Source organism: Chiroxiphia lanceolata, chromosome 3, assembly GCF_009829145.1.
Source record: "Chiroxiphia lanceolata isolate bChiLan1 chromosome 3, bChiLan1.pri, whole genome shotgun sequence".
NCBI classification, from domain to species: domain Eukaryota; kingdom Metazoa; phylum Chordata; class Aves; order Passeriformes; family Pipridae; genus Chiroxiphia; species Chiroxiphia lanceolata.
In genome coordinates this window covers 116221876-116236946 of record NC_045639.1, presented here as the reverse complement: position 1 = coordinate 116236946, position 15071 = coordinate 116221876, and the positions used below count along the sequence as shown (strand labels likewise).

The 15071-nt window shown below is 58.0% G+C and overlaps 2 protein-coding genes across 2 annotated transcripts; both read right to left on the bottom strand.

Annotated features, from left to right (window-relative positions):
* Positions 1–8051: 8051 nt before the first annotated feature.
* On the bottom strand, positions 8052–11533 carry TRIM54 (tripartite motif containing 54). Its single transcript, XM_032682648.1, has 10 exons — positions 11351–11533; positions 10719–10891; positions 10151–10322; positions 9982–10077; positions 9625–9858; positions 9362–9384; positions 9106–9230; positions 8665–8766; positions 8456–8494; positions 8052–8250 (listed from the first exon to the last, which is right to left on the bottom strand). The coding sequence occupies exons 1-10, from the start codon at positions 11516–11518 to the stop codon at positions 8240–8242; spliced, it is 1143 nt and encodes a 380-aa protein (XP_032538539.1). The 5' UTR covers positions 11519–11533; the 3' UTR covers positions 8052–8239.
* Positions 11534–12689: 1156 nt separating this feature from the next.
* DNAJC5G (DnaJ heat shock protein family (Hsp40) member C5 gamma) lies at positions 12690–14842 on the bottom strand. Its single transcript, XM_032682649.1, has 4 exons — positions 14643–14842; positions 14177–14390; positions 13885–14038; positions 12690–13295 (listed from the first exon to the last, which is right to left on the bottom strand). The coding sequence occupies exons 1-4, from the start codon at positions 14753–14755 to the stop codon at positions 13213–13215; spliced, it is 564 nt and encodes a 187-aa protein (XP_032538540.1). The 5' UTR covers positions 14756–14842; the 3' UTR covers positions 12690–13212.
* Between the last annotated feature and the right edge of the window lie 229 nt (positions 14843–15071).

Sequence of the window (15071 nt, the reverse complement as noted above, 5' to 3'; positions counted from 1 at the left end):
AATCTGGCAATGAAAGAGCTGGGTTTGATGCAAAGCCTGTTTTCTGGAGGACCAGAGAGAAAGAGAAGTTGGTATTAGAAGCACCTTTAAGGCAGCAGCCGGACCAGAAGGGGGAGGCAGTGGATGTGCGTGTGCAGGTCACACTTCGGACTCGCTGAATCAGAATCAGTGAGCAGGGAGATGCCACAGGAACCCCGAGGGAATGTGCAGTGGGATTAAAACCGTGATGTCAATTCATAATCCAAACTGGGCTCTTCTGAAATACTTGTCTCCCCATGAGGAATGGAGGGCGGTTTAGAAAAGGCTCGGGAAGGAGGAGTTAAGAAAATAGAAGGATTAAGTTCAGGTTCAGGGCATTCCAAATCCTGAAGGATTTCTCCCTAAGAATGACCTGGAGTGGGATTCCAACCAGATTACTGGTGAGATTCACTAAAATTGTATCAGGAACTGATTTAATTGGGAATCCAGAAGGGAGTGGAGAAACCACCTTGGCAAGTTGTACGAACAGAAGAAGGGAGCAAAGGAGTCTCCGTGGGCTTTTTATGTAAGATTGTGTGAGGCACACATTGGGTTGAGATGTGGGAGGGGGATGGAGCTAGGGAATTGGATTTTGGGCTATCTCAAACCATGACAGGCTCCCACAGGTGTGGACTCAGATCCAGCAAGGGAGGGAAGCAGGGTGTTGTTTAACAGGCTTTTGCTTGGGCAGTTCGTGCCAGGTATTAGAAAGAAATCCAGAAAGAGAGAAGGAGCACTGAGGGTGGTTATTTCCCAAGTGATGTCTGTGAATAGGGAAGAGGCAGAAGAGAAGGAGAAAAGCTGAGTGAGATTCCCAAATCCGTTGTCAGCTGCCCTGACCAACGTGCAGGGATAGAGAGGAGGTAGAGGGTGAGGTGGATTTTGGGGGCAAGGGTGAGGATTAAAACCCCTCCAGAAGGATCAGGGTGCCTGTTGCAAACAGGAGGGGCACTGGGAAAAGGAGTGTCCCGAATTGCAAAGAGACAGAAGGGAGAATCAGAAGAGGTGGGACTTATGGCAGAAACTGGGCTGGACTGAAGGGGACCAGAGGCATCTCTCATCATTTCCCTGGCCAATCCTTTGGTTCCAGGTAAGCTGGGGAATGAAACAATGGATTTTCTAGTGGATACTGGAGCAGCTTGTTCTGTAGTTACAGAATGAGGGACCTTAAGTGGGTTGCCCCGTGGGTTGTGCAGCTCTTTGCTGACGGAAGCAGTGACACGTTGAACGGACAGCAGGAAATTGGTCACACTGTGGGCACTGCCAGGGGGGCACCGGGAAACAACCCACTGCCCAGCAACACCTCTGCCAGAGAGCTGCACTGTGAGCCCTCACCCAGTCCCTGCAATTGAGCTGAGGAAAGACAGTCAATATTTATACTGACTCAAACCTGTCTTTGGCGTAGTCCATGCTCATGGGGCAGTTTGGGAAGAGTGACAAATTTTGAACTCTCAGGGGAGTTCGGAGAAATATGGATCTGAAATTACAAAGCTAGCGAAAGCAGTTCTTCAAGCAAATAAAGCTACAATAATCTAAAAGTGCCCTAGGAAAGAAATCCCGACCCTGTAAAGGGAAACCAAAGAGCAGATGCAGCAGGGAAAGAAGCTGCACTGAGGAAACCAAGAAGTGTTGGTTCCACGCTCCTGTGTAGTTTCATTTCCAACAAATTACACAAAAGGGGAGGAACAATGCGCAGAACAGCTGGACTGTACTGAAAATAAAGGATGGTGGGAAACACCTGTGAAGCAGCTCTTGGTCCCTGAGGGGATGATGGAAACCCAGCTGAAAAGGCTGCATCAAGAGACACACGTGGGAGCAGATCTGTCACTGTTTTTAGCAGAGAATTTCTCTGGACCCAAGACACAAAGCTTTGCAGACAAAGTAATAAAAAAATGCGTAACTTACTGTGCTGATAATCCAAAAATAAGAAAGAAAACATGGGGAGGAAGTGTAAAGTGAAGAATAAACCCTGGGGTACTTTGGCCAAGGGATTTTACAGAATTACCCAGATGTAATCAATGCAAACATTTATCAGTATTCATTGATCACTTTTCTGGTTGTTCAAGGCTTTCCTGTTTTGTACCAACCAGAGTAGAACACTGATTAAGGTTTGTTAAAAGAAATAATACCCAGATTGGGTATCCTAGAAGAAATTTCTTCAGGTAACAGACCCAACCTTTTAACAGCAATAGTGCAGGAAGTGTCCAAGTTGTCACAGATTATTTGGGAATTACACACCCCATGGAGCCCACAGTCCGACGGGAAGGCAGAAAGGATGAATCAGAGGCACCCAGGTTATACCAAGAGGCTCAGGTGGAGCATCACCTTTGCCTCATGAGAATTTGTGCCACTCCTGGAGTCAAAGCAGTAGTGAGCCCTTTGGAAATCCTATGGAGGAAGGCATTCTAGGGCAACCTTGTGTGGAAGGATGGCTGGGGTGAAATTAGAGGAAGCTGAGTTCTGTTCACATCTATTAATGCACTGTGGATGCAACCAATGGCAGCTGCAATCTTAGGGGAAGGTGAAGAAGGTACCTTACCTATTGAAATTTGAAAGGTAATTTGGGATAATGGGGTTGAATTTGAATAGAAATTCCAATTCTGGTGGTACTTAGTCCATTTTCTCTATGATCCCATCAGCAACATGGCCACAGCTTTTGTGCTAGTGATACACAATGCTTTGGTATATGATATATACCCAATCATTGCCTTAGAATTGAATCACAAGGGAACTATACTCCCCTCTCTGGAGCACAGAGTGCGGGCCCAAAAAGATGGAAATAAATGGCAGACTATTGATGTCAATATATGCATTACATGAGAGCAATAAGGATTAATTTCTGAAAGTCACACCATCAAAGACCAAGACATTTGTCTTGATGCTGAGCAAAACGTTTGTAATTTTGAGATTCATCCTAATGAAAACCTGAAAACTGTACATGTGTATATTGGTAAAGGAGGTGCTTATGTGAGAACTCCTTGTGATTTTGTATTTGTGGATAATGGTACTGTAGATACAAGTAATCACTCTGGTTTCTGTACTTGTAATTTTGTCAAAATGATGAGATGCAATTTTAATCAGGCTGTAAAAATTAATAGGATGTATAATCTAATCATGCTTTGATTCAAGACTTGCAGTGACTTCCATTGGTGTGAACCTCGTGCTGGTAAATAAACTGTTACAACGTGAAAACCTGAGAGACTTGCTGGAAGGAGCCTGAGAAAGTGGACAAAAGACTTTGATTACTGTCCATCACAGTGTGGAGGAAATACATTGTGTGATGGAACAGGTGGAGAAAGACAGAGAACACCGATGGTGGGTGGTCACCCACCTTTTGGGTGGTCACCAACAGCCACTGGAATTCTCAGCCAAGTGCTTCTCCCTGTTGCTCTTTTGTTGATGTTAACCCTTTTGCTTTTTGTTCTAGTGACTGTGTTGTACGTTAGAGTTTGGATGATTATGAAACAATTACCCTGCCAGCTTCCCCCACTAATCCCGGACAACCCACGTGCTGCAAACGTACCAGAAAATCCCCACAGTACAAAAGTGTGAAACGTGCTCAGTTTGGACATCGTGGAGCTTGAGTGACTATAGCATGGGGTGGATTATGTGAGAAGGTGGCTGGAGGTAAAATTAGTGGAAACCGAGTTCTACTCACGTCCTAACAGAAGTTATAACAGTAGGGAAATTAAGGGGTGAAATGCAGCTGCTGCTCCCTGGATGGGCTGCAGGGGCAGCTCCACGACAATTCCCCACAGAAGAGGCAGCACCTGCCCAGGGGGTGGAATGGGGGGTGGGATGGAGTGGAGATGCTGTGGGCAGGGTCTGTGGGAATCCCTGCAGGGAGGGGAACTTTGTGGTGCTTTACAGTTGATAAACCTTATGGCACCTGCCAACCAAGGGACAAATGGAGAAGATGTCCTGCTGCTGAGCCAACAACTGTGGGGAAATCGCTCTCCTCAGGTGATCTTGGTTCATTAAAGCCTGATTGTAATATTAACATATCCCTCCATCCCAGAGTTACCCCCCCTCCAAGGTATGACCACCCCCCACTGGAAATGAGCTCTAGATTTTATTGACTGTATCTTTAAAGGTGAAGTGAGAGAATTTTACACCAGTCAGCAACAAAGATATTTATGACTGAAGTCACTCAAGCTCCACCTAAACATAAAGAATTATAAAGTATAGAAGAAAGTTGAGAACGGGGAAAAAGTCAGGGAAGACTCCACATTAACTGCTGGGATCAGTCAATGGGCTGGACCTATCTGTGCCCCACAGGGGCCTCTTGGGTAGGAGCTGCACCCCGTGCACACTGAACACTTTTATTGGGGCTTAGGGCTTGTCTGGGTATTGCTTTGGACATGTTTTTGTGGTCAGGAAAACTCCCCACACTAAGGGGCAGGGAGATCTCCCCTTTTCACGTAACACCTTGTGAGCACACACAGGGATAGGATGAGTGGAAGGGGACAGGCAGAGGCAAAGAAATATTTAATTTCTCTTTCACAGCATTTACCCTCATTCACAAGTATGTAAATCAGAGCCACTCCCCCCTCCTTCCCCTGAACACCCACGGACACCTTTTTCAACCTGGAGACGTGGTGCATGTCCGAACACAGAAGGATGAGACTCTCCAAGAAAGATGGGAAGGTCCTTACACTGCAGTGTTAAGAACATACAAAGCAGTGAAAGGAACAGGAATCAACTTTTGGATCCATCACGAGTGTGGAAAAGGTCCCTGAGTCCAGAAAAATGCATGGGATTCACACCCATCTGGAAACGTGAAGTTCTGACTGACTGAGGATATAAAAGTACAAAGCTCTGTCATTTTTTTTAATCTCTTTATGTAACCTAAAATGTACAAGTTAAGTGCTTTTGTAACATGTTGTTGTTTTATGGTGACCCAAAGAAACCTGATTTTACAGCTCGTCCAATCATTTGGGAGAATCCACAACTCCACCCGTGGAACTGCTGCTTTCCCAGTGCCACAGTCACCTGAGGACCCTTTGGACTGGGGAGTTTTAACATTAGATTTAAATCTAAATTTCACACCCGTGTTGGGTAACAGTTCTGGGATTTTAAAACTCCCCCTGAAGAAAGAGAAGACATTTGGACCAGGAAAATGGTTCCTGTGGATGGATAATCACACCCTAAATTGACCCTGGCACGTGACTGACTGATGCTGTGCAAAGGGACACATCCCTCCTTCAGTTCCCCAAACCCTGTGAGGATTTTCCACGGGGATTAAACATGCCCCAAGTATGAGAAGGGTCAGAGGATGGGAAGTGGTATTATTTGCAAACAACTTCTTGGGGCATGGAAGGAGTTGGGAACTGGAGAAAGAGAATCCCACCATCAGTCATTGCTGCTGTCTGAATGAGAGACACAAAAACCACTCACAGTTGAATTGCATCTGAGAATTTGACTGTTCAACTTCCAAAATATAAATACAAAGATTGGGACCAAAAATAAAAGCTACTTGGACAAATACAGTTATGGAAAATATCCCTATTGTGTGTAAAATCAACCAAACTCTATCAGTGGGACCTGCAGTTGGGTGAGTGATGACAGGACGTGGACAACCCAGCTGCCTTTCCAGGGGAAACTGAAAAGACAACTTTAGGAATGTTAACTTTATATCCCTTGTGCAGAAAAAGGCCTTTGGAAAAAAATTATCATAGAATCACAGAACAGTTTGGGCTGGAAGGGATCTTAAAGGTCGTCTGGTTCCACCCCTATGACACAGCAGGGGCACCTCCCACCAGCCCAGGTTGCTCCAAGCCCCGTCCAACCTGGTCTTGGACACTTCCAGGGATCCAGGGGCAGCCACAGCTGCTCTGGGCAACCTGTGCCAGGGTCTCCCCACCGTCACAGCCAAGAATTCCTTCCCAATATCCCATCTCTCCCTGCCCTCTGGCAGTGGGAAGCCATTCCCTGTGTCCTGTCCCTCCATCCCTTGTCCCCAGTCCCTCTCCAGCTCTCCTGGAGCCCCTTTAGGCCCTGGAAGGGGCTCTCAGGTCTCCCTGGAGCCTTCTCTTCCCCAGGTGAGCACCTCAGCCTTCTCATCTGTTGCTAACAGTTTTCCAGTGTTGTTTATGGGGAGTAACATCTTCTTTGACCTTCCTTTTCTAGTTAACAGACCTGTAGAAGCCCTTCCTGTTATTCTTTTCATCCCTTGCCAGGTCCAGTTCCAGCTTTGCCTCGGCCTTCCTCACCCCACCCCTACACAACTGAACTGCATCTCTAGGCTTTTCCCAGGTTACCTGTCATTGTTTCCACTGCCTGTGCATTTGCTTCCGTCCCTTTAGTTTGACCAGCATGTCCCTACTCAGCCCTGATGGCCTCTTGCCTTCCTTGCCTGGTTTTTTGCTCCTGGGGATCACTGGCTCCTATGTTCCTAAACATCTGCCAGCTCTCTTCACCTGACTGTCTCCCTGAAGAGCTGGAAGTTTGTCTTCCTAAAGTTCAGGGGCCTAACCTGACTCCTTACCTGAGCCACGTCCCTCTGCAAACTCCCCCAATGCAAGATCACTGCAGCACAGGCTGCCTCCAGCCTCCATGTCCCCAGTTAGCTCACTGGCATTGGTGACCATCAGGTCCAGTATTACATCCCCTCTGGTCCTGGCTCAAGAAGTTGCCCTCCATGTGTTCCAGGCATCTCCTGGATTTCCTACAGCTCACTGTGCCCTGTAGGGGGTGATTGAAGTCCCCCAGCAGGATGAGAGCCTGTGAGCTCTTATGGGGAAGAATAAAGAAATAATGATGATCCTTGGAGACGTCCTTGAGCTGGAGCTGCAGCAGGGTGGGTGTTAGAATCCATGCTCAGTGTAAAGATCACCTCTTCCCAAAATCCATATAGGGTTACAATTTAACTGGACAAGCGTAGGGATTAGCAAATGCCAGGGGGTTTCTTGAGGAACAGGCTGGGCAGGGAGGGCAGCGACAGGTGATAAGCCTCTGGAGACAGGACACAAGGAAGAAAACTGCCCAAATTGGGGAAAAACACAGGTGGGGTTCTCCTGAGGCTGGGGAAGCACCCATGGATGCTGAGGGGCTGCTGTGTGCTTGTGAGTCCCTCTCTGTCACCTCTGCAGGGTGACGGGAACAGAGGGACATCCACGAGGGGTGGAGAGAGTCAAATACTGCACCCCTAAATGGCTGGTGTGGGGAGGGAGAGGCTGAAGGCCCTCTCAGTCCCCAGGGACCACCCGAACCCTCCCCGGCGTGTTTCTGGTGTGCGAGGGAGCAGATGGTGATGGGGAGCAGCCGGGCTGGGCCCCAGGGTCAGTCCCCAAAGCTGCACTGCCTCTGCCGTGAGGGACAGCTCGGGGATGCAGGAGAGCAGAGATGTCCCTTACCCTGTCACCCATCCTCCAGGACACTGCTCCTCAGCCCCCGGCCAGCACGGGGGCCCCAGATGTGCTCCTGGTCTACCGGGAGCTGGGGGGCTGAGGGACCAGCCCTTGCTGCCCCCTCAGCTGGGCAGGGGGTGGCAGTGGGGACCCGCCCGTGGAGTCCAGCCCCAGTGGACCCACCCAGCCCGAGGACCACCGGCCCCATGTGCATCATCGGCCGCATCAGCCGTGACGCCAGGGCGGCGGGACGAGGCGGGTGACGCAGCCGGTGCTGCCGCTGCCCTCCCAGGGGGCCCGGCCGGGGTTCGGGGGGCGTGGGCCCCGACCCGGCGCTGATGTGGCCGTGTGTGTACTCAGCCAGCTCATCCCGGCAGTGTTTGCTTGGAGCACCCAGGGGACGGCGCTGCCGCGGGTGCGCAGCCGGGGCTGGAGGGGCGGGGGGTGCCTGTGGATCCTCGGCTCCAGGCAGGGCTGTGGATGGGTGGGGGGCAGAGCAGGGTCCGAGGTGTAAAACTCCCGAGTTGCACTGGGGCTCTGGGGTCGCAGCCCATCGTGTGGGGTTCTGGGGGCACCACCGGGTGGGGGAGCAGGGGCTGCACTGGGCTGGACCCCATGGGACCAGTGTGGAGCCACCACAGGGGCAGCCTCTGTGTCCACCCCACCCACACACCGCACCAGAGATGATGTCCTTACACACGTTTAATGTTGGAGAGGGGTAGCCCCCATTTGAGAAATTCCAGCAGCAGGGATGGAGCTCGACTGGGAGTGCCAAGGATGGCCATAGCCAGGGGTGCCAGGGATGACCATAGCCAGGGGGTGACAGGGATGGCCATAGCTGGGGGTTGCCAACATTGTCCCACGGCGTCACCTCAGTGCTGACCTATGTGGAAAAGTGGCCTCAGCCCTGCGCAGTGGGGACTGCAGGACCCCAGCCCCTGAAGCAGGGAGACAGGGATGGCCTGGGGAACACCCGAGGTGTGACCCCTCCAATCCCCATCTCCACCCCCATCCCCCCCAAGGAGGTGTCTCCTGTCCCCCACAGCACTCCATGGCTCTGCCCATCTCAGTCCCCATCAGGGTCTCACCATGGGGGGAACTCACTGGCTTCTGCCTCGGCCCCACATCTGCAGAGAGAAAGGGGGAACAAGATGGAGACAGGGATGCCCCAGCACGCTGTAGGACCCACACACCTGCATGCAGGCCACGGCACAGCTACAGGCACGGCCTGGGCACGGCACAGCAGGGCATGGCACTGGGCAGGACACAGCACCAGGCAGGCATGGCAGACACTCACCCTCGGCAGCTTCGGGCGCCTCCAGGCTGTCCAGCCGATCCTCCTCCGTCGCAGCCTCACTGCCCTCCCCGGGTCCATCACCCTCATCCTCACCCAGTGGCTCTGCAGGCAGGGGATAGTTCAGCTGGGACCCTCCTCCCTGCAGCATGGGGACACCCCAGGACACCCCAGGAGGGACACGACCAGCCCAGGACACCTCAGAAGGGAGTGTTCACCAGCCCAGAACATCCCTAGAGGGACTTGACCAACCCAGCATGGGAGCCAGGAAAGAGCCTGGGACAGGGTTGACCCTGAAAGGTCCCTGGGCAGTGCTGGGTAGGGGGGTGTCACATCCCCATTTCTGTGTGTGAGCCCCTCACAGGGTGTCCAGTGGTGGGAGGCTCTGCTTGTCTGAGGGCTGGGCACCCCGAGCAGTCTGGGCACTTGTCCTGGTGCTGGCACCTGTCTGGAACTCGATGGTCCTCAGCATCTCGGCCACGTAGTCCACGTTGATGGAGAAGTGATCCATGTTCTCATAGCCAGGCTCGGGGCGGCTGCTCATCGATGCCTTGGACATGTCCGTGATCCTACAGGGCAGGCAGACCCTCGGAGCTGTGGGGTCCAGCACCCACGGGGCCCTCAGCCACAGCCCAGCAGGGACAGACACAGCTGTGACCCCCCCGCATCCTGTGCTCCCAGCCCTGCTCCCTCCACTCACTTTTTCAGGAGTTCCTTGGAGTGCTATGAAGGAAAGCAAGGAGGAATCAGTATCTCCCAGACATCATCCCCACCACAGCCCCAGCCCAGCACATCCCAGGGGCATCCCCAGATCCTTTGGGGGTAACCACAGCCCTCCCCATGTACAGCCCTGCAATGCAGCCCCAGGTCCCATAGGGATCTGTGGCCCCACCACACAGTCCCAGGGCAGCCACAGCCCCCATAAGCTTCTGTCCCCCTTCCCGCCCTGTGTCCCAGCTGGACCTGCAGGTACACGGCCATCTGGGGCTCCTCCATGGCCTGGATGGCAGATTCCACCAGTTTGGAGGAGGCCTCCAGGTGGTCTCCGTACTGGCGGATGAGCCCACGGACACGCTGCAGCTTGGTCTCCTGCTCAGCTGCGATGCTCTGCAGCAGCTCCTTCTTCCTCTCCTCCAGGATCCCGTACAGAGCATCGAACCGCAGCCCCACGTGCTGCTTCTGCCGCCGACTGTTCTCCTGCGGGACGAGGGTCAGGGGCTGCACTGTGTCCCCCCAGCACAGCCCTGGGACCAGACCACCCTAGCCCCACCAGGTTCTCCCCACTGGCACAGCCCCAGGGCTGGACCTCCCAGCCCCCACCTCGATGGTGTGGCAGATCTCCTCCATCTGCGTGATGATGGCCTGGATCCGGTCATTCCCCGCCACCAGCATGGCGATGCCGTCACTGAGCTCGCTCTGGGAGGGGAACAGGCATGAGGGCAGCTGCAGGGGTACCCCCGGCCCCCCGAGGGCTCCCGGGGACCCTCACCTTCTGGCGCTGGTAGACGGCCGGCAGTGGGGCCACCTCGCAGTCCTTGTGGGCTCCGAACACCTTGCAGAGGGAGCAGGTGGGCACCTCGCAGCGCAGGCAGTAGATGTTGATCCGCTCGTCCTCGTGCTCCTCGCACATGAGGTGCTGCTCAGCCTTGTTGTGCAGGGGTCTGAGGAGGGTCGGGTGGGAGGGGGGTCAGTCAGACATCCCCACCCCAAGGAACACCTCCAACCCCAGAGATGCCTCAGCTCCCAGGGACTGCCCCATCTCCAGAGACACCCCGGCCCCAGAGATACTTCTGACCTTCAGGGATACCCCTGGCCTCAGGGATGCCCCAGCCCCAGTAACACCCTTATTCCCAGAGTCACTCCCAGTCCCAGAGACACCCCAGCACCACACGGACCCCATGACCCCTCCGGCTCCAGCTGCGCTCCCGCCCCCAGCTCTGCATGCCCAGTCTTCCATGGGCTCCCCTTACCCCGCTGTGCTTGCCCTCCCGTGAGGATCCCCAGTGCCCCCCTGGGCTCCCTTCCCCCGCGGGTCTTGCCCCGCCTCTCCCCCGCACCGGGCCGACTCCTGCTTGTAGATGTCGATAATGTTCTCCACGAGCAGGTTCCGCTGCAGCCCGTAGACCCCGTGCCGGTCCAGCACCACCTCGTGCCGGCACGACGGGCACCGGAACCGTCCTCCCGACGGCACCGCGCTGGAACCCCGCGACTGCCACAGCGGATTGGAAGCCTGGGAAGGGCACGCGGGGGGTCACGACGGCGGCACCGCGCACCCCCGGTACCCCGGCAGACCCCGGCGGCTCCCGGCAACTCCCATCCAGGGAGCGAGACCCCGCCGGCTGCGCGCCCCGCACCCCTCAGGCACGGGCAGAGATAAGGACACAGGCGTGGAGACAGAGATGGAGACGGGCACGGGCATGGACACAGGTGGGGACACAGACACGGCCCCCGCTCCCCCCCTCCGCCGGCCGGGAGCGGCCCCGAGCTCAGCTCAGCTCGGCTCGGCCGGAGGTCCCGGCCGCCGGTCCCGGGGCCGGCGCCAGGCCAGGTCTCCCTCGACAAGGGGGCCCGGTGTTCGTGGTGCCGCTCGCCCCCCCCGCATCCCTGGCCTGGGGTCCCGGGGTTCCCGGTGCCGCCACGGGCCGGCCGGGGGTCCCGGTGCCTTCCCCGCCCCACCGGCCGGTCCCACCTGGAAGACGTCGTTGGCGCACTTGCGGCAGAGGTTGTGCTGGCAAGGCAGGATGACCACGGGCTTGGAGAACATCTCCAGGCAGATGGGGCAGATGAGCTGCTTCTCCAGGCTCTCCATGCTCCGCGCCTCCGCCAGCAGCGGCTTCAGCCCCACCGCGAAGTTCATGGCCGCGACCCCGGCCCAGCCCGGCCCGGCTCTGCCCCTCGGCCCCACTCCGCTCCGCTCCGGCCGCCCGTTACCCACTCTGTCGCGGCCCCGGCCCCGGCCCCCGGCGCTAATTTTAGCCGCCCCCGCCCCGCCAGGGCCGCAGCTGTCGGCGGCGTCGGGTGACACTGAGTCACGGCGCCGCGGCGGGGGCCACCGGCCCTGCCCGCCCCCCGGGACCGCCTGAGCCCACCAGGGACCCGCTGGTCCCGGCACCGTCTGACCCCGGAACCGGCTGATCCCCCGAGACCAGCTGAGGGGCTGGGATGGGCTGAGCCCTGGACTGGCTGAACTCCGAGGACTGGCTGACCCCCAGACACCAGCAACCCCCTCCACCGTGCGCATCCCACCCCATCCCAGCCCGGAGCCCTCGGCCCAGGCAGCCCCAAGTGCCTCGGTGAGCAGTGCTGCTCCCCAGGGCTCCCCTGCTGCCTCCCACCTGGGGAGAACGAGGTCCCAGGGGACCAGGGCTGGCTGGTGCCGGGGCCATAGAGCCAGACGGGAGCAGGGCCCAGGCAGAGTGGGATTGGGAGTAATGCCGGTGGTGGGGGGTGCCCCCTCCGGCAAGCAGCTGGGCCAGGGGAGGTTGGGATGTCCCAGACCCCACAGTTCAAGCCCAGTGTCATCAGGGTGGCAATGCTGGTGCCAGGGTCCCTCTGTCTCCACTCATCCTGGAACCCTGGCTATATTTAGGGGGTGAGACAGAGCCCATGCAGCTGCAGATAGAGGCAGTGACCAGGGGTGGGAGGAAAGGGCAAGGGGCTCACTATGTCCCCCTCAGCCCCCTCCCTGACAGCCCTAGACCTCCACGGGGCCACAGCTCCCTAGAGAGCAGGGCAGGAGCAGGGGGCCTGGCCAGGCAGTAGGGAGCAGGGCTCCAGGACTGCAGCAGCAAGGAGAGGGAAGAGAAGAGAGCCTATGGGAGCCAGCAGCAGGGGACACAGAGCGGTTCCAGGTGGGTGGCAGGACACAAGTGTCACTCACCCCACTCAGGACACGACCTGCCTACCCCATTCAGCTCACCACCCCATGGGACCCATGGGCACAGCCCCCAGCACAGCAGGACCAGGCAGAGGCACATCCTGCTGCGGAGCATTCCAGCAGCCCCAGATTAGCCCAGGCAGACATGTGCTCCCCTCCCGTCAGCCTTTAATGGTGCCCACAAGACCTAGAGGGCAGAGGAAAGGGGTACAGACAGCAGCACCCCGACCCCACAGCAGCGTTTGGCATCCAGCACCCATCGGGAGGGTCCCATGAGGGGGGAGTGGGCTCAGCCCAGCCCCAGAGGTTACAGTGTTAATGGTCTTGGACAGCTTGGCTGCCTCGCCTGAGCTACGGAGCGGGGCCCGGAGCGCTCTCTGCTTGTGCTCAGTGCCCAGCGGGGCACAGCAGCGGGCGAGGCACTGGGGGAGTTGCAGCAGAGTGGGCTCTGGGCCACCACCACCACCAGTGCTGGGACGTAGGGGCATCGCCCCGGAGCTTGAGCAGGGGCCCGGGAGCCTCTGCATTGATGCTGGCCAAATTAACCTGAGATTATACCCCTGCTGGGGCTGGAAAGCCAGCCCAGAGGGCGGGACCAGGGTCCCGGAAAGTGACAGTCCCAAAGGAGGATCCGCGCCTCGAGTCCTGGGGGAGCCAGCAGGAAGGGGTCAGCCTCAGGCATCAGCACTGGTGCTGGCAGCCGGCAGCGGCTCCGTGCTGGCAGGCGGGGGCTGCGCCACAACAGGGATTTGTGGATCTGAAAATGAAGAGCTGTAGATCAGTGGCTCAGCCCCACCCCGTGGTGCCAGCGAGCAGGAATCTGGGATGTCCCCATACCCCTGCAAGGGCTCCCACAGCCCAGAGCTCCCACTCCCAAAGCAAGGGCTCCTACACTGCCAGCGCAGAGCCCTGTGGCAGTGCCCCCACCCCACAGAAGCCCGTGGCACTCACCCAGCGTCAGCCCCATCGACACCAGCATTGCCAGTGCCAGAGAATGGAGCCAGCCTGGAGCATGGCTGCTCTTCCCATGCTCCATACCCCAGAGAGCACAGGAGAAGGGTCTCCGAGCCACAGGCCGATTCAGGGGGGCCCTTTCCCAGGGTCAAATGGGAAAGGAGAAGGCGTCTCCATGGCCCATCCAGTGACTCCCTCTGTCACTGTCACCAGCCCTTGCTCACACAGAAAACACCGAGGGCTGGCTGGCTGTGGCTAAATCCGACCCAAGCCCTGAGCCAGAGCTCCATCCCCCATGTGAGATGTGACAAGGGGAGACCCCAGAGCCCTCAACAAATCAAATGCAGGCAGTTCCAGCTGCTGGGGCTCCAGCCCGACCCAGCCCAACTCACCACTGTCCTCCGCGCGCATCTGCGCCTCCAGGTCCTTGGGGTCCACGTACTTGTAGGACTCTTCCTCCTTGGGCGGGCAGCATGTCCCGCAGCAGAAGAAGCAGCAGCAGCAGCAGCAACAGCAGGTGAGGGCACTGCAGCACAGCGCCAGCGCCTGCAGGAGGGAGGGACGGAGGCGCCGTGAGCTCACCTGAGCCCTGTCATGCTGGTCCTGTGAGCCCATTCAAGCCCCTGGCCTGCCGGGAGAGACGGTGGCCCACTGAACCCATGGATCTGGATGATGCCGGCTCACCTTGAACCACCACTTGGACATGAGGAAGTAGTGCCGGACGGCATCGTCACCGAACTGCTCGGCCACATAGAGGCCGAGGGAGCCGTACTGGTCGTAGAGGCGGCGCTTGTCCGCGTCGCTCAGCGTGGCGTGGGCGCTGTTGATCTCCTTGAACCGCTCAGCCGCCGCCGGGTCATCGGGGTTCTTGTCCGGGTGGTACTTGAGGGCCAGCTTCCTGCGGGGCGCGGCGGGGGGACCCCCGGCATGGGGTCACGGCCTCGCTCCCCGGGACAGACCCAGAACCCCGGGATGGGAGCAGGACCCCCGGGATGGAAGCACAGCCTCGCCCCTCGGGACAGACCAAGGCCCCCGGGGTGGGACCGGGACCACCCGGGCGGGACCCCGGCCGCGTTCCCAGGACGGACCCACATGCCGAGGCTCGCGGGACGACTCCCCGGCCGGTCCCCTCCCCGGCCCCCCCCCGTACCGATAGGCCTTCTTGATCTCCTCGGGGGAGCTGCCCTTCTGCAGCCCCAGCACGCGATACAGGCTCTCCCCGACCCGGGACAGCTTCCGCTGCGGCCGCGGGGGCTCCGCCATGGCCGCGCCGAGGGCACCGGGGGTCGGAGTGGACGCGGCACCGACTGCCCCGGACCGGCCCTGCCCGCGCCCGCCGCCGCTTCCGCCCGCTCTGCGCACGCGCCGCCCGCGCCCCGGGACGGAGGGCACGGCCCGGACAGCCCGCACCGGGGACAGCCCGCACCGGGGACACCCCGCACCGGGGACAGCCCGCACCGGGGACACCCCGCACCGGGGACAGCCCGCACCGGGGACACCCCGCACCGGGGACCCTGCAACCGGGGACACCCCGCACCGGGGACACCCCGCACCGGGGACAGCCCGCACCGGGGACAGC

Excerpts from the sequence above, each read along its gene's own strand:
- DNAJC5G (XM_032682649.1), bottom strand. The coding sequence starts at position 14,755 with ATGGCGGAGCCCCCGCGGCCGCAGCGGAAGCTGTCCCGGGTCGGGGAG. Across the intron at positions 14,039-14,176 it reads TGTCCAAGTGGTGGTTCAAG|GCGCTGGCGCTGTGCTGCAG; the intron begins GTGAGCCGGCAT and ends TCCCTCCTGCAG. Across the intron at positions 13,296-13,884 it reads GATGCGCGCGGAGGACAGTG|ATCCACAAATCCCTGTTGTG; the intron begins GTGAGTTGGGCT and ends CTTCATTTTCAG.
- TRIM54 (XM_032682648.1), bottom strand. The coding sequence starts at position 11,518 with ATGAACTTCGCGGTGGGGCTGAAGCCGCTGCTGGCGGAGGCGCGGAGC. Across the intron at positions 9,859-9,981 it reads AGATCTGCCACACCATCGAG|GAGAACAGTCGGCGGCAGAA; the intron begins GTGGGGGCTGGG and ends CTCGTCCCGCAG. Across the intron at positions 9,231-9,361 it reads TCCAAGGAACTCCTGAAAAA|GATCACGGACATGTCCAAGG; the intron begins GTGAGTGGAGGG and ends CCTGCCCTGTAG.